This window comes from Dama dama, chromosome 9 (assembly GCF_033118175.1).
Source record: "Dama dama isolate Ldn47 chromosome 9, ASM3311817v1, whole genome shotgun sequence".
Lineage (NCBI taxonomy): Eukaryota > Metazoa > Chordata > Mammalia > Artiodactyla > Cervidae > Dama > Dama dama.
Genome location: NC_083689.1, coordinates 13,948,087 through 13,972,840, shown reverse-complemented (window position 1 = coordinate 13,972,840; position 24,754 = coordinate 13,948,087). Strand labels below are relative to the sequence as shown.

Sequence of the window (24,754 nt, the reverse complement as noted above, 5' to 3'; positions counted from 1 at the left end):
ACATTACCAAAACAATACAAATTATCATCACATCTCCAGTTCCTCAAAGATATGATCTCAGGTGGAGTCAACTAGTTGTGAATTTAGAAGGAAGTATTGGAGAAAATCAGGGACATGGGGAATTTTGAAAAGCTCTGAAATATTCTCAGAAATCCGTGGATTCACAAGGATATGCCCATTCTCAGTGAAGACCTGAGAAAGAAGACAACAGTCTCTCATCTCTGGTTGACCTTGAGGCTTGTGCAGTCAGGTAGTGAAAGCCCAGACTGTTAAAGAATCTTCCTGAAGTCTGAAGGTGTGACTTTTCACTCAGATGCCTTTGTGGAAGTGTGCAAAACATATAGGCAAGGCATTTAAGGAAATCTTATGATCAAACACTGGATGGCCACTAGATTATACTGAACCAGATATGAGCTCATAGGCACCTAGAACTAAAAATAAAAACAAGAACCTAAACTAGAACTAAAAGGCCACACACTGCAGGGAATTATCAATACATAGAATTAGTCTAGGAATGTCATTAAACTATCAAACAAACAGCAGCAAACTAAAAACAGGAAACATTGGAAGGCAGAGGGATCTGATAACTGGAATGTTACAATGTATTATTAAAACAGCTAGTTTTAAACAATAATTATAATATCTCTGGTGGCTCAGCTGGTAAAGAGTCTGCCTGCAAAGCGGGAGACCTGGGTTCAGTACCTGGGTTGGGGAGATCCCCTGGAGAACTGAACCACTACCCACCCCAGTATTTTGGCCTGGAGAATTCTATGGGTTCTATAGTCCATGGGGTTGCAAAGAGATGGACACGACTGAGACTTTCACTACTTCTAAGCAACATACAAAGAAACAGGAAAATATGCTACTTACAGAGGAAAAAAGAAAAAAGGAAGTGTCTCTGAGAGGCACAGATTAAGAGGATGTGGTACATATACACAGTGGAAAACTATTCTGCCACAAATATAATGAAACTGTGCCATTTGCAGCAACATGGCTGCAACTAGCAATTATCACACTAGAGAAGTCAGTCAGACAGAGAAAGATAAATACCATATGATATCACTTATCTATGGAATCTAAAATATGACACAAATACACTTATCTATGAAATGGATACAGAGTCGTGGATGTAGTGGCCAGACTTGTGGTTGCCAAGGGGGAGGGGGTTGGGGGAGGGATGCAGTGGGAGGGCCAGGTTAGCAGATGTAAGTGATTACATGTGGAATGGATAAACAACAAGGCCCTGTTGCATAGCACAGAGAACTCTATTCAATATCCTATGATAAAGCAGGTTGCTGATAAGCACATGAAAAGATGCTCAACATCACTCATTATTAGAGAAATGCAAATCAATAGTACAATGAGGTATCAGCTCACACTGGTCAGAGTAGCCATCATCAAAATTCCACAAACAGTAAATGCTGCAGAGGGTGTAGGGAAAAGGGAACCTTCTTGCACTGTTGGTGGGAATGTAAATTGATAGAGACACTATGGAGAATAGTATGGAGATTCCTTAAAAATCTAGGAAATAAAACAAACATATGACCCAGCAATCTCACTACTGTGCAATTACCCTGAGGAAACCATAATTTAAAAAGACACATGTAGCCCAGTGTTCACTGCAGTGCTATTTACAATAGCCAGGACATGGAAGCAACCTAGATATCCACTGACAGATGAATAGATAAAGAAGTTGGGATATATATGTACAATGGAATCTTACTCAGCTGTAAAAAGAATGAATTTGAATTAGTTGTAGTGAGGTGGATGAACTTAGAGGCTGTTACCCAGAGTGAAGTAAGTCAAAAAGAGAAAACCAATATCATATAGTAATGCAGTTATATGGAATTTAGAAATATAGTACTGATGGAATTATTTGCAGGGAAGGAATGGAGATGCAGAAGTGGAGAATGGAATTGTGGATACAGTGAGGGAAGAATAAGGTGGGATACTGAGAAAATAGCGTTGACATATATACACCACCATCTGTACAACAAATAGCTGATAAGAAGTTGTTGTAATAACACAGGGAGCCCAGCCTGGTGCTCTGTGATGGCCTGGAGGGGTGGGATGGGGGAAGGCAGGGAGACTCAAGGAGGGGTGGTGGCATATATGTATGTAATTATGGCTGATTCACACTGTTGTATGGCATAACCAACACAACATTGTAAAGCAATTATCCTCCAATTTAAACAAATGCATAATTGAAAAGAATATTAGAAAGAATATATATGCATTTGTTCATATACAACTGAATCAGTCTGTTGTACAGAAGAAATTAACACAACATCGTAAATCAACTATATTTAAGTTTGAAAATAAACCAAAGAAATGATGAAATACTTGATATAGGCCAGTAATTAATATAATGCCCTTTGGGAGGATGTGATTTTTTTATTCTGAGAAGAGTGAAAATCATTTTCACTTAAGATGGATGACTGCATCCCATAAGGTAGATACAAAAAGTATATTGCTGTTAGTGATGGATATATGGATATCTTCTTCAAATATGTGTAGAAATATGTACATAGTTCTAAGGAGCCCAAGGAGTGGATTCTAGAAGTTATTAAATTTTTGCCTGTTGACTGCAGTAACATCCTGCTTTGTTCTGCTTTGTAGTATCATCTTGACCCTATAGACTTTTCTTCCTTGAAAGTTGGCTTCATGTCATGACTTTATGATAATACAATGCCATTTTTTCTGAAAAGGCATTACCTGGTATTTTCAATGCCAATATTAATAAAATAAAATGTTTCAAAAAAAGGTAAAATATTTGAATATGTGTTTCTCTAAAGAAAATATGCAAATGGTCAATAAGCAGGTGAAAAGATGCTCAACATCAATAGTCATTGGAGAAATTGCAAATTGAAACCACAATGAAATTTGACTCCATTCTCATTAGGATAGCTAAATTTTTAAACATAGGATATAACTATTGATAATAACATGGAGAAACTGAAACCCTCATATATTGCCAGTTGGGATGTAAAATTGTCCAGAAGCTTTGGAAAACAAGTGGTGGTTTGTCAGAAGGCTAACCAGATCTTCCATTTGACCCCAGGATTCTACTTGTAGAGTAGATATATAACCAGGAAAAATGAAACTTGTACATATATGTTTGTAGTGATCTCATTCATAATAGCTTTACAAAAAGATAAATAATCTAAATGTCTATCAGCTGATGGATGGATAAACAAAATGTGGCATATCCATATAATGGAATATTATTTGCAAAATGATAACAACAAAAACAACAACAAAAAGTGAGGTTGTGATACACACTATGGTATGAATGAACCTTGAAATCTTCAGGCTAAGTAAAAACATCCACATGTTTTTTAAGTAAAAAGACCACATGCATAATTGCATTTACATGAAACATCCAATAGAGACAGAAAGTAGATAAGCATTTGTCAGGGGTTGGGGCAGAGGAGTGGGTAGAAGGAATGAGAAGTGAATTTTACTGTGCATGAGGTTTTTTTGGGGAGTTGAAAATGTAATATTAAACATTGATGTGATTAAACAAAATGTGATGTATTAAACAAAAATGTGATGATAGCTGCACTACTCTGTGACTATTCTAAAAACCACTGATTTGTACACTTTCAAAGGGTGAATTTTGCAGTGAGTGAGTGAAAATTGCAGTGAGTCAGTCAGGTCTGACTCTTTGTGACCCCCTGGGCTATTCAATCCAGGGAATTCTCCTGGCTAGAATACTGGTGTGGTAGCCTTTCCCTTCTCCAGGGTTTCTTCCCAACCCAGGGATCGAACCCAGGTCTCCCACATCTCAGGCAGATTCTTTACCAGCTGAACCACAAGGGAAGCCCTACAGTATATGTAGTATATGTCAATAAAAATGCAAAAACATTGTCTAGTATTAAAAGCTGAATATAAAAGTGTAAACTAAGAAGCTTGAATCTGAATTTGAAATCAGCTCAGCTACCTACTAAACTGAATTAAACTGTGCACATTTCTGCATTTACTTAAACTATTTGTGCCTCAGGTTTCTTATCTGTAAAGTGGGGTGAATTACAGTGTCTACCTCATAGTATTGGTATGAGGATTAATTGAATTACCATACATTAAAAAATGGTTAGAAAAATGCATTGGGACAAAGTAAGCACCTTGTAAATGCTAAATTATGATACAGTCTATTATTTTAATTATTTATATCAGTTCTACTATTACAAATGAAAGATTGAAACATCCTACAGAATTAGGACAAAAAACAGGTTATATTTTTCTAAATGATGCCCTAAGCACTTCCTTTGATTTCCTCTTTTTTATTTCATGAACAGAGGTTGAAGGCATTCTCCTTAATTATTATCCTCCACCAAAGATGCCCTAGGGATTTTTACTTAGTGTCTGTACAATATGATCTGTCATAATCAAATACTACATTTGTTCTACAACACATGATTGTGCTGGAGAGATAAGAACAGATGGAATTTGTCAGGAAGCAAATGCTTCCTGTGTGCTGTTTTGGATCTGTCGGGAACCCTCTGGCCCTTATTGATTCCTGAATATTCAGGAATTAAGAGGAGAGGCACGCCTTTCCCGGGGCTGAGGAATCCCGGCATTTCTCATTACAGTGATAAGTACCCTCTTCCTTTTTATGAGCCATATGGTAAAAGGTGATTGTTTGCAACTCTCTCTTTGATAGGGATCATCTTATGTTTTGTAAGCCTGGAATTTTAATCTTTATCTTTACTGAGAATAACTACAGTATATATGCCCACGCCATGTTGATTAAAACACCTTTGCTTCATCAGAGCTTTGGTCCCCGTGTCTTTCTTTCTTTCTATTCCTTCTCTCTCTCTCTTTCTGGCTAATTCCTTGGAGGGCAGAGGCCCGCTGAGCTCACGTTCTTGCCCAGGCTTCTAAGACCCTCTCGAGAAGGCGCACTGTGCCTTCACCCACTCGAGAGGGCGCCTGGTGCCTACGTGCAGCAGCGCGAGCCCTAAGATCAGGACTCTATTGGCTTTCCACGTAAACCAGGGGATAACAGCCTCTTTCTCTCTCTTACTCTCCGGACCACCAGGCTCTGGTCCATTAAAGGACCAACAGGAATTTAATTTACCTGGTGGGTGTCCCATAAAGACGAGGCCTGGATGCTGCAGAAATGGCCACAATCACAGCTGGGACTCCATAGCCCACAGGGAACATGGCCTTCTTCATGAACCTGTTGACACTGGAGTAGTTGACCACCATCAGGTTGCGTGCAGAGAGGAAGAGGTGCAGGCCCACCAGCAGCATCCAGGTGAAGGAGGCCAGGTAGAGATAGTGTAAGGCACCCGCGATGATGGCGCACAGCACCTGGGGGAGGAGGAAGGTGTCACCAGGAGGGACTGTCTGGGTGGAGCACGGCCCCAGCACTTCTATAACTTGCCACTAGAGAGAATTTTCATGTATATGAAGGGGCTGTCAACAGAATGTTTGTCTTCTAGTTGTGGCAGTCAATGTGAAACTGGTTACTTACCAACTTAACCTTACCTGGAATCCAAGTCATTTTATTAAAGTGTCCAAAGCAGTGTGTCTCCATGAACTCACAATCCCCTGGGGCAGGAGTATTTTGGAAACATATACGAACCTTGTTCTCAGTTCTGTCAATGGCTGTGAGGAAGAGCAGGTGGGCCAGGAAGAGGCAGAGCGAGAGCTGCAGGTGGAGCGAGGTGCTGGTGTTCTGGATGGCTTTGCACAGAAGGAAGGTGAGGGCCGCCAGGAGGAGGCACAGCAGAGAGAGGCTGAGTCCCACGTAGGTGATCACAGTCAGTGCGGGATCCTCCTCCTGGGACCCAGCAGAGAGGAGGCCACAGTCACGCTTTCCTGCTCTGAGTAATGACCCTTCCACCATTTTTGTTTTCAGACATAGAAAAATCAGGAGGAGAAGACCCAGATAGAGTTGGTATATTTGTGGATAGCTTTCTCCAGGTTCTGAATGTTAGAATTTTATGGGATCTGAATGGTTAATTTAGTCCCTGGAAGGACAGAGGGACAGGAGACTCTTTAGTCAAGAACAAACTCTGGAACTCACAAGGGTTTATTTTCCTGTAGGCTTCTGAGCATGACTCAGCCTCCCAGTTACCACAATAGGTACACAGAGGCATGAAACTTCATGCTGAGCATCACCCTCCATTCCCACCAGTGGTGGTGTGTGACAGAGTCTGTACCTGAGGCTCTCTGTCCAGGTATTAACCACCTGCCCTGGACGCCATTCACCCACCCCTGAAATATCCATTCTTGGAAGGGAACTAATGATTATAGATTAGAACTGAACCCTTGATGGAGGAAATCTACTGTATTTTGGCAATGATGGTAGAATAAAATTCATACTTTCTGCAGCCCCTCAGCACCCTGCTGTAAAGACCCCTGGGGTACACAGAATTTTAATTTGGCAACCACATCCTCATCCCCATCTTCTGCCAGATTTTCAGTCAGAAGCCAACCCAGGTGGTGCTGTGAACAGAGTGTTGCGGGTGAAATTCATGTCTTCCATCAGCTGACTTAGAGAGTTTATCCTGGTTGGACCTGTTGTAACCAGAAGAGCCCTCAGAAGAGGTAGGCTCCTCTTGAAGAAAACGATTCAGAGTTTCAGAGAGTTCTGTCATAAGGGAGTTTCTCCTGCTGATCTCCAGACAGATTCACTGGTGCACTGTGAGAGGTCCCAGAGGAGAATTAGGACCAGAAAGAAGGCTGAGCACTGAAGAATTGATGGTTTTGAATTGTGATATAGAAGACCTCTGAGAGTCCCTTGGACAGCAAAGAGATCAAACCAGTCAGTCCTAAAGGAAATCAACCCTGAATATTCTTTGGAAGGACTGATGCTGAAGCTCCAATACTTTGGCCCCTGATGCACAGAGTCCACTCATTGGGGAAGACCCTGATGCTGGGAAAGAATGAAGGCAAAAGGAGAAGGGGCAACAGAGGATGAGATGGTTGGGTGTATCACTGCCTCTGTGGTTATGAATCTGAGCAAAATATGGGAGATAGTGAAGGACAGGGGAGCCTGTCATGCTTTAGTATATGGGATTGTAAGGTGTGGGACATGACTTAGCAACTGAACAACAGCAACAGATGAGAGGGAAAGCAGGCAACCATGGAACTGAGCCTGGTTCTCTGCTGCCAGAGATAAAGAAAACACTACCTCAGTCCTACTAACACCAAGAACTGAAATCTGTCAGAAACCAGGGAGTTAGGGGACAACCCCAACTTTCTGAGGAAAGGTTTATAAGACTTGTAGGAACCTGAACAGAAAGCTCATCTGAACCACGACTATTTGCTAGCTTGAAGAAACAATGAGATAATAATAAACTTATGTTTCTAAAGCTGCTGTGTGTGGGAATTTGTTACACAGCAGTAGCCCTTGAATGTTGCCTCTCTGAGGTTCTCACCTGAACACTGTAGTGGGCCATGAGGACGGCAAAGATGCTGAGGTGGGTGCACTGGCAGGTGGTGTTGTTGTCTCTGGTGCTGGTCACCCAGCAGCCTCTGGTGTCCCAGTGACCACTTCCATTCTGGCCACGCTCCCAGTAAACACAGTGCACCTTCTGTCTTGGCCCAGGGGTCACTGACTGTATTAACAGGAAGAGGAAGTAGGTGTGAGTTCGGGGTTCTGTTGCTCAGAAATGCTGAGCCAAATCTGGCTTGTGAAGGGCTTTCCTAAAGAGTTTATGCACCCATGGTAGAGCCCGCTGAAGCCCAAGGCTGGGCCCAGGACTCAGGCCTGTTCCACACCCAAGACTCCACCCCACCTGGACTCACATGTTGGAAGACAAAGGTGACTGGGGATTTGAGGTTCTCAGCATCCTTGTTGGTGATAAAGGCAGATATGACATCTGACAGCAGTATGTGGGAGGTTTCCTGCAGCAAACCCCTGTGTGTCTCATGTAGATTTGCCGGTTCCTCAGCATCCAGGACCAAAGGGGCTTCAGCCAGGAATCTGTGCATCCCTGGAGTGGACAGGAGGCCCACCACAGCAAGACCTGCAGGACAAGACTAAGGTTGACATCTTGCAGTACCCGAAAGGACCTCTTCTTCTACGGATGAACTGTTTCCTTTTGACCCACGATAGTCCACACTTCCCTTTAAACTTCAATATTCCATTTGTCATATCATTGGGCATCTTGACACACAGTGAAGACTTACCCACTGTCTCAGCCATTACCTGAGTCACCAGGATCATGCACTGTATCCCAGGTCAGCATCATCTCAGTCCTATTCTGAGTCAAGGTGATATTCCTGTAGCTTGGCGCCTGCACCTCCAGTGACACTTCTATGAATTGTGGGAGTTAGGTTAGTAATTGTGATTGTTTTGATGGCTATAACACCATGTTGTTCAGTTGCTAAGTCATGTCCAACTCTTTGCAACCCCATGGACTGTTTCATGTCAGGCTTCCCAGTGCTTCACTAACCCCTGGAGTTTGATCAAATTCATGTCCATTGAGTCAGTGATTTCTATCATAACATAACATACATATACTCTGCTGCCTCTTTCTCCTTTTGCTTTCAATCTGTCCCAGCATCAGGGTGTTTTTCAATGACCTAAAAATATGACACAAATTTTTATGTAGTATATATGTTTAATTATTATGGGTGAAAAATGCACCTGAGGGGACTCAGGATTGGAAAGAGGATACTGGCCCTGGAGAGCTAAGGTGCATGTAAAAGGAGTGATTTCAATAAGCCCCAACTCTTGCACCTTGCCATCTGTAGAAAAAGTGTTAAATTCACTAAATTGAGATTTCTGCTTTTCTTTAATTAATAGTAATTCTTTGATGTTCCAACTATCTGGTTTTTGTTGTGAAACTTCTATAGATCCTGGCCTATCCTCTATCTCTGAGGCCTGAAGTTCTCAGAAAGTCCACTGAATAAAGCATAATACTCAACTTTCAGGCTGTGCATTGTTTCAGACATTATATTGCGACCTTTAATGGACATGAGTTTGGGCAGACTCCCGGAGATAGTGGAGGACAAGGTAACCTGGCATGCTGCAGTCCATGGGGTCACAAAGAATTGGACATGACCGAGTGGCTGGACAACAGTTATTGCAATATCTACCTCAATAATTTCATTCAGTTAATTTAAAATGATGGCATAGCAACAGCTAAAGGTGGTACAATCTCAATTTTACAAGCTTATTTAGTAAGAGTGAAAACAGAAGACTATTAAAAGTGGCTACAAAGACAGGTGGTTCATCATGCTTAATGTTTCTATAACTTTTGGTAAGGCTTACATAAGATAAGTATATACTATGTTTTATTATATACAGCATATACCATATCATATATATTGTATATCAGATATACATTATGTGAAATCTTATTATGTGTATCAAATAATGGTATAATTATATACCATAATGGTATAATTTTATATGACATAACATCACATAACATAACATACACAACATATATAACATAACATTACATAACATAACAGACAAGAAATTAAAAGATGCTTGCTCCTTGGAAGAAAAGCTATGACAAACCTAGACAGCATATTATAAAGCAGAGCCATTAATTTGTCTACAAAGGTCCCTCTAGTCAAAACTATGTTTTTTTCAGTAGTCATGTGTAAATGTGAGAGTTGAACTATAAAAAAAGCTGAGCACCGAAGAATTGATGCTTTTGAACTGTGGTGTTGGAGAAGATTCTTGAGTCCCTTGGACAACAAGAAGATCAAACCAGTCAATCCTAAAGGAAATCAGTCCTGAATATTCATTGGAAGGACTGATGCTGAAGCTGAAACTCCAATACTTTGGTCACCTGATGCGAAGAACTGATTCATTGGAAAAAAATCTGATGCTGGGAAAGATTGAAGACAGGAGGAGAAGGAGATGACAAGGGATGAGATGGTTGGATGACATCACCAACTTGATGGACATGAGTTTGAACAAGCTCCGGAAGTTGGTGATGGATGGGGAAACCTGGTGTGCTGAAGTCCACGGGGTCGCAAAGAGTCGGACACAACTGAGCGACTGAACTGAACTGAAGTATAACGTTACCCATAATATTTGTTATACATTATAATGGAGCTTCCCTGGCGGCTCAGTGGTAAAAAATTGGCCTGCAATGCAGGAGGTGGAGGAGATATGAGTTCAATCCTTGGGTCAGGAAGATCCCCTGGAGGAAGCCATGGAAACCAGCTCCAATATTTTTGCCTGGAGAATCCCATGGACAGAGGAGCCTGGAGGGCTACAGTCCATGGGATCACAAAGAGCTGGACAGGACTAAAGCGACTTTCCACGCACACACATGCATGATAATGGTACACATAGGTATGAAAACCAGCAGAACCCCAAACCCTGCCCACAAGAACAGTGATTCTTCCATGTTCCCTGCCTCTTGTAGGAAAGCTGGTTTCTCAAGCCTCCCTGAGATACAGATGATCAGGCTGAAGCAGTTAATGATTAGAACAATAGAGTCACAGAATCTGTCTGTGTCTGACGCACATTCCTGAGCTGTTTTGTAAATACTATAACTGCCACCAGAGGGAAAATGCTAACTGCATGATGACCAGACTGTAGCTATGACATAAGCTATTCCATTGATGGCTAGTAAAATTCCAAGAACTGACCTCAACAGAATAGATTTAACAGTATTGCTCTTCACAGTCTACATTTTTGTGGGCCTCAAAATAATTGTAGCTTTCTCTGCCCACATATGTAAGTGAGCAACTAGAATTATCTGCAAAGTGATTCTACAGACTCCCACTGACATATTCTGGTCAAACATGTCCCTATGTCAGCATGAAGCAATTGCAGAAGATGAACCTTCACCTCTTACCCCATAGAAATGGAATGATGTTTACCGATAAAGAAATTAGTAAGCAGCTTTTTAACCCTTTCCTGCCTGCCAGTTTCTGTTCCCTTGAAAACTTACTTTATGAGGTTACATAAAGTAATCCTTATGAAATTACAAAATGAGATTCATTATGTAACATTGAACTAACTCCTGACTTGTGCTTTAGTGAATACACACAATACCTTGCCCAACCTGTTCTGATTCTTTCCTCAGATTAAAAGAAGTAGGAATGAAGAATTAAGTTAAAGTATGATTAGCTCTCTACCCCCAGGAATGCCCTGAACAATTCTCCAAGCAGACCACATGGATGAGATATTTAATACTATCTGAAGAAAGACCACAAAGAGTCAGCCAGCCTGTAGGTAATGGAAAATGATGCAGAGCTTAACTTCTTGTCTTGATGACTCACTGAGATTCTTCTCCTTTTTGTCCTTTAAAATTTACCATTGGTTTAAGTTGCTAAGCTGTGTCTGACTCTTTTGACCCCATGGACTGTAGTGTGCTAGGCTCCTCTGTCCATAGGATTTTCCAGGCAAGAATACTGGAAAAGGGTTGCCATTTCCTTCTCCAGGGGATCTTCCTGACCCAGGAATTGAACCTGGGTCTCCTACATTGCAGGCAGATTCTTTACCAACTGAGCAACAGATCCCACATAAAGAACTACCATGGCTGAATTTAAAAAAGAACGATACAGTGCCATTTGCAGCACCAAGGATGGATCTAAAGATTGTCATACTCATTCATTCATTGAGTGAAGTATGTCTGAAAGAGAAGGAGAAATATGACATCTCTTATATGTGGAATCTAAAAAGAAATGATACAAATGAACTTATTTACAAATCATATACAGACTCATAGCCTTAGAAAATGAATTTATGATTGCTGGAGGGGAAGGATGAGGGGAAAGGATAGTCAGGGAATTTGGGAAGGACATGAGCACACTGCTATATTTTAAATGGGTAACCAAGGACACACTGTATAGCACAGTGATCTCTTCCCAATGTTACGTGGCAGCCTGGGTGGGAGGGGAGTCGGGGAGAATGGACGTGTGTACATATGGCTGAGTTTCTTTGTTGTTCACCGAAACTTTTACAGGATTGTTAACTGGCTATGTCTGTGTGTGTTAGTCACTCAGTCATGTCTGATTCTTTGCGACCCCATGGACTGTAGCCTGTATGCTCCTCTTTCCTTGAAATTCTGTACACAAGGATACTATAGTGGATTGCTATTTCCTTCTCCAGGATATCTTTCTGGCCCAGGGATCAAACCAAGGTCTCCTACATTACAAGCATATTCTTTACCATCTGAGCCACCAGGGAAATCTGTTAAGTGGCTATAGTACAATATAAAATAAAAAGTTAATTAAAAAAAAAAAAACCAAACTGTCATGACTGAACAGAATCTTGGAAGCAGATTGTGGGGATGCAAGGACACATTTTCTCCCAAGATTGCCAATCTTTTGATTAAAGTAACATTTCCTTTCTATAAGCAGCTGCCTCTGGAGTATTAGTTTTTGAGCAGTGAACACAGAACTTGAGTTTGGTAACATGTACACCATCTGCATTTAGAGGATTATTAGAAAACTAAGATCATGGCATCTGGTCCCATCACTTCATGGGAAATAGATGGGGAAACAGTGGAAACAGTATCAGACTTTATTTTTTGGGGCTCCAAAATCACTGCAGATGTTGACTGCAGCCATGAAATTAAAAGACGCTTACTCCTTGGAAGGAAAGTTATGACCAACCTAGATAGCATATTAAAAAGCAGAGACATTACTTTGCCAACAAAGGTCTGTCTAGTCAAGGCTATGGTTTTTCCAGTGGTCATGTATGGATGTGAGAGTTGGACTGTGAAGAAAGCTGAGCACCAAAAAATTGATGCTTTTGAACTAAGGTGCTGGAGAAGACTCTTGAGAGTCCCTTGGACTGCAAGGAGATCCAACCAGTCCATCCTAAAGCAGATCAGTTCTGGGTGTTCATTGGAAGGACTGATGCTGAAGTTGAAACTCCAATACTTTGGCCACCTCATGCGAAGAGTTGACTCATTGGAAAAGACCCTGATGCTGGGAGGGATTGGGGGCAGGAGGAGAAGAGGACGACAGAGGATGAGATGGCTGGATGGCATCACAGAGTCAATGGACATGTGTTTGAGTAAACTCAGGGAGTTTGCAATGGACAGGGAGGCCTTCATGGGTTCGCAAGGAGTCAGACACGACTGAGCGACTGAACTGAACTGAACTGAGAAATTATGAACAAATTACTTAACTATAGTATAATCCCTGACAGTGAAAAAAAAAAATATATATAATGCTATATAATATATATATATAATATATATATATTATATAATATATAATATATATAATATATATATTATATAATATATAATACATATAATATATAATATATAATTATATATAATGCTAGTGCCTGATTTGGGCTTCCCTTGTGACTCATTTGGTAAAGAATTGGCCTGCAATGTGGAAGACCTGGGTTCGATCCCTGGGTTGGGAAGATCCCCTGGAGAAGGGAAAAGCTACCCACTCCAGTATTCTGGCCTAGAGAATTCCATGGACTGAATAGTCCAGGAGAAGCAAAGAGTCTGACATGACTGAGCCCCTTTCACTTTCCGTGCCTGACTTAAGTTTTAAATTGTCCACACATTCTTTTCAAAGAGGCACCCACTTCAAATACAGTTAACACATTGCTGGTCAGGGGAGGAGGGGGCTAGATAAAGAGGCCACCTCCCCCTTCTAAGGCTCCTTTTTTTAGCAATCTTCATTGACTTCAATAACTGACCACTTATGCTGCTTGTTCTTATCTCTACCCATACTTTAAATTCTGGCTCTTATGTTTTCAATTCACCAAAAAAGAGTGATCCGCCCAAATCCTATGCCCCCACCCTCCACCCTCCATGGCAATTAAAGCAGCACTCCAAGCCCCCCTCTGTCTCCCCCTTGTAATTTCACTGTGTGGCTTCAAGCGTGCTGTGTCATTTAGGTTCTTTGAGGAATAGCTGCCCTGGACTCTTTGTATGGTACCTTAAAATAAACACTGCATAGAAACCAAAAAAAAAAAAAAAAAAAAAGAAAGAAAACACAACAACCCCAAACCTATGGGGCACTGTAAAGGCAGTGCTAAGGGGAAGGTTCATAGCATTACAGGCTTACCTCAAGAAACAAGAAACAAGTCAAATAAATAACCTAACTGTACACCTAAAGCAACAAGAAAAGGAAGAAATGAAGAACCTCAGGGTTAGTCAAAGGAAAGAAATCTTAAAAATTAGGGCAGAAATAAATGCAAAAGAAACTAAAGAGACCATAGCAAAAATCAACAAAGCTAAAAGCTGGTTCCTTGAAAAGATAAATAAAATGGACAAACCATTAGCCAGACTCATCAAGAAACAAAGGGAGAAGAATCAAATCAACAGAATTAGAAATGAAAATGGAGATGTCACAACAGAAAACATAGAAATAAAAAGGATTATAAGACACTATTATAAGCAACAATGCCAATAAAATGGACAACTTGGAAGAAATGGACAAATTCTTAGAAAATTATAACTTTCCAAAACTGAACCAGGAAGAAATAGAAGATCTTAATAGACCCATCACAAGCACGGAAATAGCAACTGTAATCAGAAATCTTCTAACAAACAAAAGCCCAGGACCAGATGGCCTCACAGTTGAATTCTACCAAAAATTTAAAGAAGAGCTAAGAGCTATCCTACTCAAACTTTTCCAGAAAATTGCAGAAAAAGGTAAACTTCCAAACTCATTCTATGAAGCCACCATCACCCTAATTCCAAAACCAGACAAAGATGCCACAAAAAAGGAAAACTACAGGCCAATATCACTGATGAACATAGATGCAAAAATCCTTAACCAAATGCTAGCAAACAGAATCCAACAGCATATGAAAAGATCATACATCATGATAAAGTGGGCTTTCTGCCAGGGATGCAAGGATTCTTCAATATCCACAAGTCAATCAATGTGATACACCACATTAACCAATTGAAAGATAAAAACCATATGATTTATCTCTGGACTTTCTATTCTGTTCAATTGATATATATTTCTGTCTTTGTGCCAGTACCATACTGTCTTGATGACTGTGGCTGTGTAGTAGAGTCTGAAGTTAGGCAGATTGATTCCTCCAGTTCCATTCTTCTTTCTCAAGATTACTTTGGCTATTCGAGGTTTTTTGTATTTACATACAAATTGTGAAATTATTTCTTCTAGTTCTGTGAAAAATACCGTTGGTAGCTTGATAGGGATTGCATTGAATCTATAGACTGCTTTGGGTAGAATAGCCATTTTGACAATATTGATTCTTCCAATCCATGAACACGGTATATTTCTCCATCTGTTTGTGTCCCCTTTGATTTCTTTCATCAGTGTTTTATAATTTTCTATGTATAGGTCTTTTGTTTCTTTAGGTAGATATACTCCTAAGTATTTTATTCTTTTTGTTGCAATGGTGAATGGTATTGTTTCCTTAATTTCTCTTTCTGTTTTTTCATTGTTAGTGTATAGGAAAGCAAGTGATTTCTGTGTGTGAATTTTATATCCTGCAACTTTACTATATTCATTGATTAGCTCTAGTAATTTTCTGGAGTCTTTAGGGTTTTCTATGTAGAGGATCATGTCATTTGCAAACAGCGAGAGTTTCACTTCTTCTTTTCATATCTGGATTCCTTTTACTTCTTTTTCTGCTCTGATTGCTGTGGCCAAAACTTCCAAAACTATGTTGAATAGTAGTGGTGGGAGTGGGCACCCTTGTCTTGTTCCTGATTTCAGGGGACATGCTTTCAATTTTTCACCATTGAGGGTAATGCTTGCTGTGGGTTTGTCATATATAGCTTTTATTATGTTGAGATATGTTCCTTCTATTCCTGCTTTCTAGAGAGTTTTAATCATAAATGGATGTTGAATTTTGTCAAAGGCTTTTTCTGCATCTATTGAGATAATCATATGGTTTTTATCTTTCAATTTGTTAATGTGGTGTATTACATTGATTGATTTGCAGATATTAAATAATTCTTGCATTCCTGGGATAAAGTCCACTTGGTCATTATGTATGATTTTTTAAAATATGTTGTTGGATTCTGTTTGCTAGAATTTTGTTAAGGATTTTTGCACCTATGTTCATCAGTGATATTGGCCTGTAGTTTTCTTTTTTTGTGGCATCTTTGTCTGGTTTTGGAATTAAGGTGATGGTGGCCTCATGGAATGAGTTTGGAAGTTTACCTTCTTCTGCAATTTTCTGGAAGAGTTTGAGTTAGGTAGGTGTTAGCTCTTCTCTAAATTTTTGGTAGAATTCAGCTGTGAAGCCATCTGGTCCTGGGCTTTTGTTTGTTGGAAGATTTTTGATTACAGTTTCAATTTCCTTGCTTGTGATGGGTCTGTTAAGATCTTCTATTTCTTCCTGGTTCAGTTTTTGAAAGTTATACTTTTCTAAGAATTTGTCCATTTCTTCCAAGTTGTCCATTTTATTGGCATATCGTTGCTGATAGTAGTCTCTTATGATCCTTTGTATTTCAGTGTTGTCTGTCGTGATCTCTCCATTTTCATTTCTAATTCTGTTGATTTGATTCTTCTCCCTTTGTTTCTTAGTGAGTCTTGCTAATGGTTTGTCAATTTTGTTTATTTTTTCAAAAAACCAGCATTTAGCTTTGTTGATTTTTGCTATGGTCTCTTTAGTTTCTTTTGCATTTATTTCTGCTCTAATTTTTCAGATTTCCTTCATTCGACTAACCCTGGGGTTCTTCATTTCTTCCTTCTCTAATTGCTTTAGGTGTAGTGTTAGGTTATTTATTTGACTATTTTCTTGTTTCTTGAGGTAAGCCTGTAATGCTATGAACCTTCCCCTTAGCACTGCTCTTACAGTGTCCCATAGATTTTGGGTTGTTGTGTTTTCAAAGACAACCTCTTTAACAAGTGGTGTTGGGAAAACTGGGCAACCACTTGTAAAAGAATGACACTAGAACAATTTATAACACCATACACAAAAATAAACTCAAAATGGATTAAAGAACTAAATATAAGACCAGAAACTATAAAACTCCTAGAGGAGAACATAGGCAAAACACTCTCCGACATAAATCACAGCAGCATCCTCTATGACCCACCCCCCAGAGTATTGGAAATAAAAGCATAAATAAACAAATGGAACCCAATTAAACTTAAAAGCTTTTGCACAACAAAGGAAACTATAAGCAAGGTGAGAAGGCTGCCCTCAGATTGGGAGAAAATGATACCAAACGAAGCAACAGACAAAGGATTAATCTCAGAAATATACAAGCAATACCTGCAGTTCAATTACAGAAAAATAAATGACCCAGTCAAAAAATGGGCCACAGAACTAAGCAGACATTTTCCCAAAGAAGACATACAGATGGCTAACAAACACATGAAAAGATGCTCAACATCACTCATTATCAGAGAAATGCAAATCAAAACCTCAATGAGGTACCATTACATGCCAGTCAGGATGGCTGCTATCCAAAAGTCTACAAGCAATAAATGCTGGTGAGGGTGTGGAGAAAAGGGAACCCTCTTACACTGTTGGTGGGAATGCAAACTAGTACAGCCGCTATGGAGAACAGTGTGGAGAATCCTTAAAAAACTGGAAATAGAACTGCCATATGACCCAGCAATCCCACTCCTGGGCATAGACACTAAGGAAACCAGATCTGAAAGGGACACGTGCACCCCATTGTTCATCGCAGCACTGTTTATAATAGCCAGGACATGGAAGCAACCTAGATGCCCATCAGCAGACGAATGGATAAGAAAGCCGTGGTACATATACACCATGGAATATTACTCAGTCATTAAAAAGAATACATTTGAATCAGTTCTAATGAGATGGATGAAACTGGAGCCCATTATACAGAGGGAAGTAAGCCAGAACGATAAAGACCAATACAGTATACTAACGCATATATATGGAATTTAGAAAGACGGTAATGATAACCCTATATGCAAAACAGAAAAAGAGACCCAGATGTACAGAACAGACTTTTGGACTCTGTGGGAGAAGGCCAGGGTGGGATGTTTCGAGAGAACAGCATTGAAACAAGTATATTATCTATGATGAAACAGATCACCAGCCCAGGTTGGATGCATGAGACAAGTGCTCAGGGCTGGTGCACTGAGGAATCGGGTGGAGAGGGAGGTGGGAGCGGGGATAGGGATGGGGAATACATGTAAATCCATGGCTGATTCATGTCAGTGTATGACAAAAACCACTACAATATTATAAAGTAATTAGCCTCCAACTAATGAAAATAAATGAAAAAAAAAAAACATATGATTATGTCAATAGATTCAGAAAAAGCCTTTGACAAAATTCAACATCCATTTATGATAAAAAACTCTCCAGAAAGCAGGAATAGAAGGAACATATTCAACATAATAAAAGCTATATATGACAGACCCATAGCAAACATTATCCTCAATGGTGAAAAATGAAAGCATATCTCCTAAAGCCAGGAACAAAGCAAGGGTGCCCACTCTCACCAGTACTATTCAAAAAATAAAAGGAATCAAGATTGGAAAAGAAGAAGTAAAACTCTCCCTGTTTGTAGATGACATGATCCTTTACATAGAAAACCCTAAAGACTCTACCAGAAAATTACTAGAGCTAATCAATGAATACAGTAAAGTTGCAGGATATAAAATTAACACACAGAAATTCCTTGCATTCCTATACACTAACAATGAGAAAACAGAAAGAGAAATTAGTGAAACAATTCCATTCACCATTGCAATGAAAAGAATAAAATACTTAGGAAAAAATCTACACAAAGAAACAAAAGACCTATATATAGAAAACTATAAAACACTGATGAAAGAAATCAAACAGGACACAAATAGATGGAGAAATATACCATTTTCATGGGTTGACAGAATCAATGTAGTGAAAATGAGTATACGACCCAAAGCAATCTATAGATTCAATGTAATCCCTATCAAGCTACCAACAGTATTTTTCACAGAACTAGAAGAAATAATTTCACAATTTGTATGGAACTACAAAAAACCTCGAATAGCCAAAACAATCTTGGGAAAGAAGAACATAACTGGAGGAATCAGCCTGCCTGATTTCAGGCTCTACTACAAAGCTGCAGTCATCAAGACAGTATGGCACTGGCAGAAAGACAGAAAGACAGATCAATGGAACAAAATAGAAAGTCCAGAGATAAATCCATGCCCCTATGGACACCTTATGTTTGACAAAGTAGGCAAGAATATACAAAGGAAAAAAGACAATCTCTTTAACAAATGGTACTGAGAAAACTGGTCAGCCACTTGTAAAAGAATGAAAGTAGAACACTTCCTAACACCATACACAAAAATAAACTCAAAATGGAGTAAAGATCTAAATGTAAGACCAGAAACTATAAAACTCCTAGAGGAAAACATAGGCAAAACACTTTATGCCTATAAGTCACAGCAGGATCCTCTATGACCCAACCACCCAGAGTAATGGAAATAAAAGCAAAAATACAGAAATGGGACATAATTAAACTTAAAAGCTTTTGCACAACGAAGGAAACTATAAGCAAAGTGAAAAGACCTGCCTTCAGAATGGGAAGAAATAATAGCAAATGAAGCAACTGACAAAGAATTAGTCTCAAATATACAAGCAACTCCTTCAGCTCAATTCCAGAAAAATAAATGACTCAATCAAAAAATGGGCCAAAGATCTAAACAGACATTTCTCCAAAGAAGACATACAGATGGCTAACAAACACATGAAAAGATGCTCAACATCCCTCATGATCAGAGAAATGCAAATCAAAGCCACAATGAGGTACCATTAGACGCCAGTCAGAATAGCTGCTATCCAAAAGTCTACAAGCAATAAATGCTGAAGAGGGTGTGGAGAAAAGGGAACCCTTACACTGTTGGTGGGAAGGCAAACTAGTACAGTCACTATGGAGAACAGTGTGGAGATTCCTTAAAAACTGGAAATAGAACTGCCATATGACCCAGCAATCCCACTCCTGGGCATACACATTGAAGAAACCAGAACTGAAAGAGACACATGTACCCCAATGTTCATCGCAGCACTGTTTATAATAGCCAGGACATGGAAGCAACCTAGGTGTCCATCAGCAGATGAATGGATAAGAAAGGTGTGGTACATATACACAATGGAATATTACTCAGCCATTAAAAAGAATACATTTGAACCAGTCCTAATGAGATGGATGAAGCTGGAGCCCCTTATACAGAGTGAAGTAAGCCAGAAAGATAAAGAACATTACAGCATACTGACACATGTATATGGAATTTAGAAAGGTGATAACGATAACCCTATATGCAGAACAGAAAAAGAGACACAGAAATACAGAACAGACTTTTGAACTTTGTGGGAGAATGTGAGGGTGGGATATTTCAAAAGAACAGCATGTATACTATCTATGGTGAAACAGATCACCAGCCCAGGTGGGATGCATGAGACAAGTGCTCTGGCCTGGTGCACTGGGAAGACCCAGAGGAATCGGGTGGAGAGGGAGGTGGGAGGGGGGATCGGGATTGGGAATACATGTAAATCCATGGCTGATTCATATCAATGTATGACAAAACCCACTGGAAAATAATAATAATAATAATAAAATAAATAAATAAAATTAAAAAAAAAAAGAAAAACATGAATACAGCATACTAACACATATATATGAAACTTAGAAAGATGGTAATCATAACCCTATATGCGAGACAGCAACAGAGATGCAGATGTACAGAACAGTCTTTTGGACTCTGTGGGAGAAGGCGAGGGTGGGATGATTTGAGAGAATAGCATTGAAACATACATATTATCACATATGAAACAGATCACCAGTCCAGGTTCGATGCATGAGACAGGGTGCTCAGGGCTGGTGCACTGGGATGACCCAGAGGGATGGGGTGGGGAGGGAGGTGGGCGGGGCATTCAGGAAGGGGAACACATGTACACCCATGGCATATTCATACCAATGTATGGAAAAAACCACTGCAATATTGTAAAGTAATTAGCCTCCAATTAAAATAAATAAATTAAAAAAAAACTAAAGTAGTATTTTAGTATAAGTACAGTATAATATAACTTAAGTAGGCTTCCCAGGAGGCTCCGTGGGTAAAGAACCTGCCTGCCGATGCAGGAGACACAGGTTCAATCCCTGGGTGGGGAAGATCTCCTGGATCAGGAAATGGCAACCCACTCCAGTATTCTTACCTGGGACATCCCATGGACAGAGGGGCCAGGTGGGATACAGTCCATGGGGTTACAAGAGTTGGACATGACTGAGCACACACACATATATTCTAAGTATTTCATGATGTATACTTACACAATAAAATCATTCACTGTCTAAAAGTAAAAAAGAAAAACAAAAAAGCTCCCAAAACACTGCATTTTCCTCCACCGCAATCCAGTTTCAGTAGGTTGGCTTAACTGCAAGAGGAGGAGGTGACTCAAGTCTGGTTAGATAACAGAACCACAAGGACCAGTCCAACCACAACAGTGATTACAATAGGGTGAGACCAGCACAAGCAACAATCTAGATGAAATGGACATTCCTACAGACACACAAACTACAAGAGTAACTGAAGAAGAAGCAGAAAATCTGAACAGACCTATAACTAGTAGGGAGACTGAATAAGAAATCAAAATGTCCCCAAATGCAAAGCCCAGATTAGAATTCTATGAAGCATTTAAGGAAGAATTAACATGAATTTTTGCAAACTCTTACAAAAAATAGAAGAGGAAAAAACACAATCAAAATAATTCCATAAGACCACCATTACCCAGAAAGCAAAACCAGATAAAGACATCACAAGAAAATAAAACTATAGATCAGTATCTCTTATGAGCATAAATGCAAAAATCTTTAACAAAATATTAAGGACAAATTTACTCAAGGAGGTTCAAAACTTGTATACAGAAAACTACAAATGATTGTTTAAAGAAATTGAAAACACTCAATAAGTGGAAAGACATCCAGTGTTTATGGATGGGAAGATAATATTTGAAGATTGCAATATTCCCCAAAGTGATCTGCAAACTCAATGCAATACTAATAATGCTATGACAGCATTTAATTAGTTTTTGCAGAAATGGAAAATTTCATCCCCAAATTTGTATGGTATTGAAGAAACACAAATACTCAAACAATCTTGAAAATGAAAAACAAAGTTGGAATATTCATCTTCCTGATATGAAAACTGACTACTAACCTACAGTATTCAAAACAGTATGATACTGGCATAAAGATAGACATACAGACCACCACAATAGAATTGAGAGTCCAGGAATAAACACATAGGTCTATGGTTAACTGATTTTCAACAATTGATGCCAAAACCATTCAGTGGGAGAAAGAATAGTCTCTTCCATAATATCTGGCTATATATCCAGAAAAAAAGGCTGTTGGACCCATACCTCACACAATACACAGAAATGAGTTCAAAATGGGTCAAAATGTATATTTATAAGCTAAAACTAGAACAGAAGAAAACATAAGGGTAAATCTGCATGATCTTTGATTTGGAAATGGATTATTAGATGTGTTAAAAATGCACAAGCAACAAAAGAAACAATAAATAAAATGGACTCTATCAAAATTGAAAGTATATTTAAGCATATGTCCATCAAAGTGAAAAGACTATGAAGTAAGTGGAAAGATGATCTACAGAGTGGGAGATCATATCTGCAATTCACATATATCACATGGTCTACTAGTAGAATATATGAAATACATTATATAAATAAAGAAGTCTTATATATAAAGAATTCTTACATATATATATATATACTCATATATGAGTATATATATATGATATATATAAAGAACTCTTACAGCTCAACAGACAAATGCCAAATAACTAAATTTAAAAATAGGCAAATGATGGAGGGTTGCTGGCCATCTATTGCTTATAATTTGTACTTTCACTATGGTGACCTGGGTTCAATCCCTGATCAGGGAATTAAGATCCTGCATGCTGCATGTCATGGCCAAAAGAAAAAAAATTAGACAAAAGGACTTGAATAGATAGACATATTTCCAAGAAAGATACAAAATTGTTCAACAATGACATAAAAAAATATTAAACATCCTTAGGTATTAGAGAAATGCAGGTTAAACCATGATGCAATCTCTCCTGACAGCTACTAGAACGGCTATAATGAAAGAAAAAAAAAAAAAAAAAGGAAGCAACAGGTGTCACTGACAATTAGGAGATTGGAACCCTTGTACATTGCCGTTGACAATGGAAAATAGAAAAATAGCCGCTTTGGGAAAATAGGTAGTTTTTCAAAAAGTTGAAAATAGAACTACCACATAACTCAGCAATACCACTCCTAGCTTTGTGACCCAAATGAATGAAAATAGATATTCAAGCCAATACTTATACATCAATATGCACAGTAGCACTGTTCACAACAGTCAAAAGGTAGAAACAACCCAAATGTTTATAGGAAATATAATATATTTATTCCTATTTACAAGAACTATCCAGGATGGAAACCCATAGGGGCAGAAAACCAATAACTGATTGCCAGGGCTGAAGGAAAGGAGAAATTTGTGACTGTTTAGTGGACAGAGAATACCTTTGATATTATGAAAATGTTTTAGAAATAGAGGTGAAGGTTATACACCTCTGCGAATACACTACTACATGTCTCCAAATTGTACACACTGATTAAAATGGTGAATTTATATTAAGTGCATTTCAACTTAATAAAACAAATCAGACTTAAATAGCAAATAATACTAGATTTATACACTTCCAAACTTAATACCTTGTTTTCTTTTGAAAAAAAAAAAAAAAAAGTGAAAGTGTTAGTGACTCAGTTGTCTGACTCTACTCAATCCCATGGACTGTAGCCCACCAGACTCTTCTGTCCTTGGAATTCTCCAGGCAGGAATACTGGGAGTGAATTACCACTTCCTTCTTCAGGGGATATTACTGACCCAGGGATCAAATCCAGGTATCCTGCATTGCAGGCAGATTCTTTACCATCTGAGCTACCAGGTGGTCTTGTTTTGAAGCCATTTATATTTTGTCATAAATTCTTCCGTATAATTATTTCCTTTGCTGATACTTCATTTTACAATGACAGTTTGGTTTTTCATTTCTTTTTAACCTTTTTTTCTCTCTGTTTTTCACTGAAGTACAATTGAACTAGAATATTATAATAGTTTCAGGTGTACGATACAAAGATTTGATATTATCATACATTATACAATGATCACCACACTAACTCTCGTTACCATTCATTTCCACATATTATTGATTACATTCCCTATGCTGAACATTTTGGGTGGTGGTTTAGTCACTACATCGTGTCTGACTTTTGCGACCCCCTGGACTGTAGCCCTCCAGGCTAATCTGTCCATGGAATTTCCCACACAAGAATACTGGAGCGGGTTGCCATTTCCTTCTTCAGATTCTGTACCTTACATCCCTTTATTTATTTTACAACTACAAGTTTGTCCCTATTAATCCCTCTCAACTATTTTGCCGTTAACCTTTTATTTTGTTTATGAGATTAACTGGGAGATATAAGCATGGTCACTTTGCTCTAGTGACATTGGAAGAGCAAGGAGGCAGGGAACAAGCAAAGCAGGACCTTGGGGTCAGGCTCAGGTACTGACTTACCTATGCCTGCAGATGAACTGAAGGTCCATGACCCTTTAGGAAGTGCCTTGCTCACCCCTCTCAGGACATTTTCCAGGCCAAAGAGCAGGTTAGTGACCACAAAGCGCTGCTCTGATAAGGGCAGGGTTTTCAGGTCCCTGGGGTTCTCCAGCAGATCACCCATCTCCTGTAGGAGGTCCTGGGGGGATGGGGACACAAAGCCCATGCATCTGAGAGGCCATGTGAAGGTATGACCCAGTCACAGAGAACAGACTAAAGAGACTGGGTGATACAGGTGGTACGGGATGCGATTCCC

At 39.2% G+C, this 24,754-nt stretch overlaps 1 protein-coding gene across 1 annotated transcript in view; it reads right to left on the bottom strand.

Annotated features, from left to right (window-relative positions):
* Nucleotides 1–24,754, bottom strand: part of LOC133061813 (adhesion G protein-coupled receptor E2-like) — a 59,306-nt gene that overhangs the window by 27,366 nt on the left and 7,186 nt on the right. The window contains exons 8-13 of the mRNA XM_061150031.1: nucleotides 24,460–24,637; nucleotides 8,165–8,272; nucleotides 7,762–7,982; nucleotides 7,392–7,571; nucleotides 5,591–5,788; nucleotides 5,081–5,316 (exon numbers count right to left, since the gene is read on the bottom strand). Of these exons, the coding sequence (XP_061006014.1) occupies nucleotides 5,081–5,316; nucleotides 5,591–5,788; nucleotides 7,392–7,571; nucleotides 7,762–7,982; nucleotides 8,165–8,272; nucleotides 24,460–24,637 (1,121 nt within the window). The remainder of the gene's footprint in view (nucleotides 1–5,080; nucleotides 5,317–5,590; nucleotides 5,789–7,391; nucleotides 7,572–7,761; nucleotides 7,983–8,164; nucleotides 8,273–24,459; nucleotides 24,638–24,754) is intronic.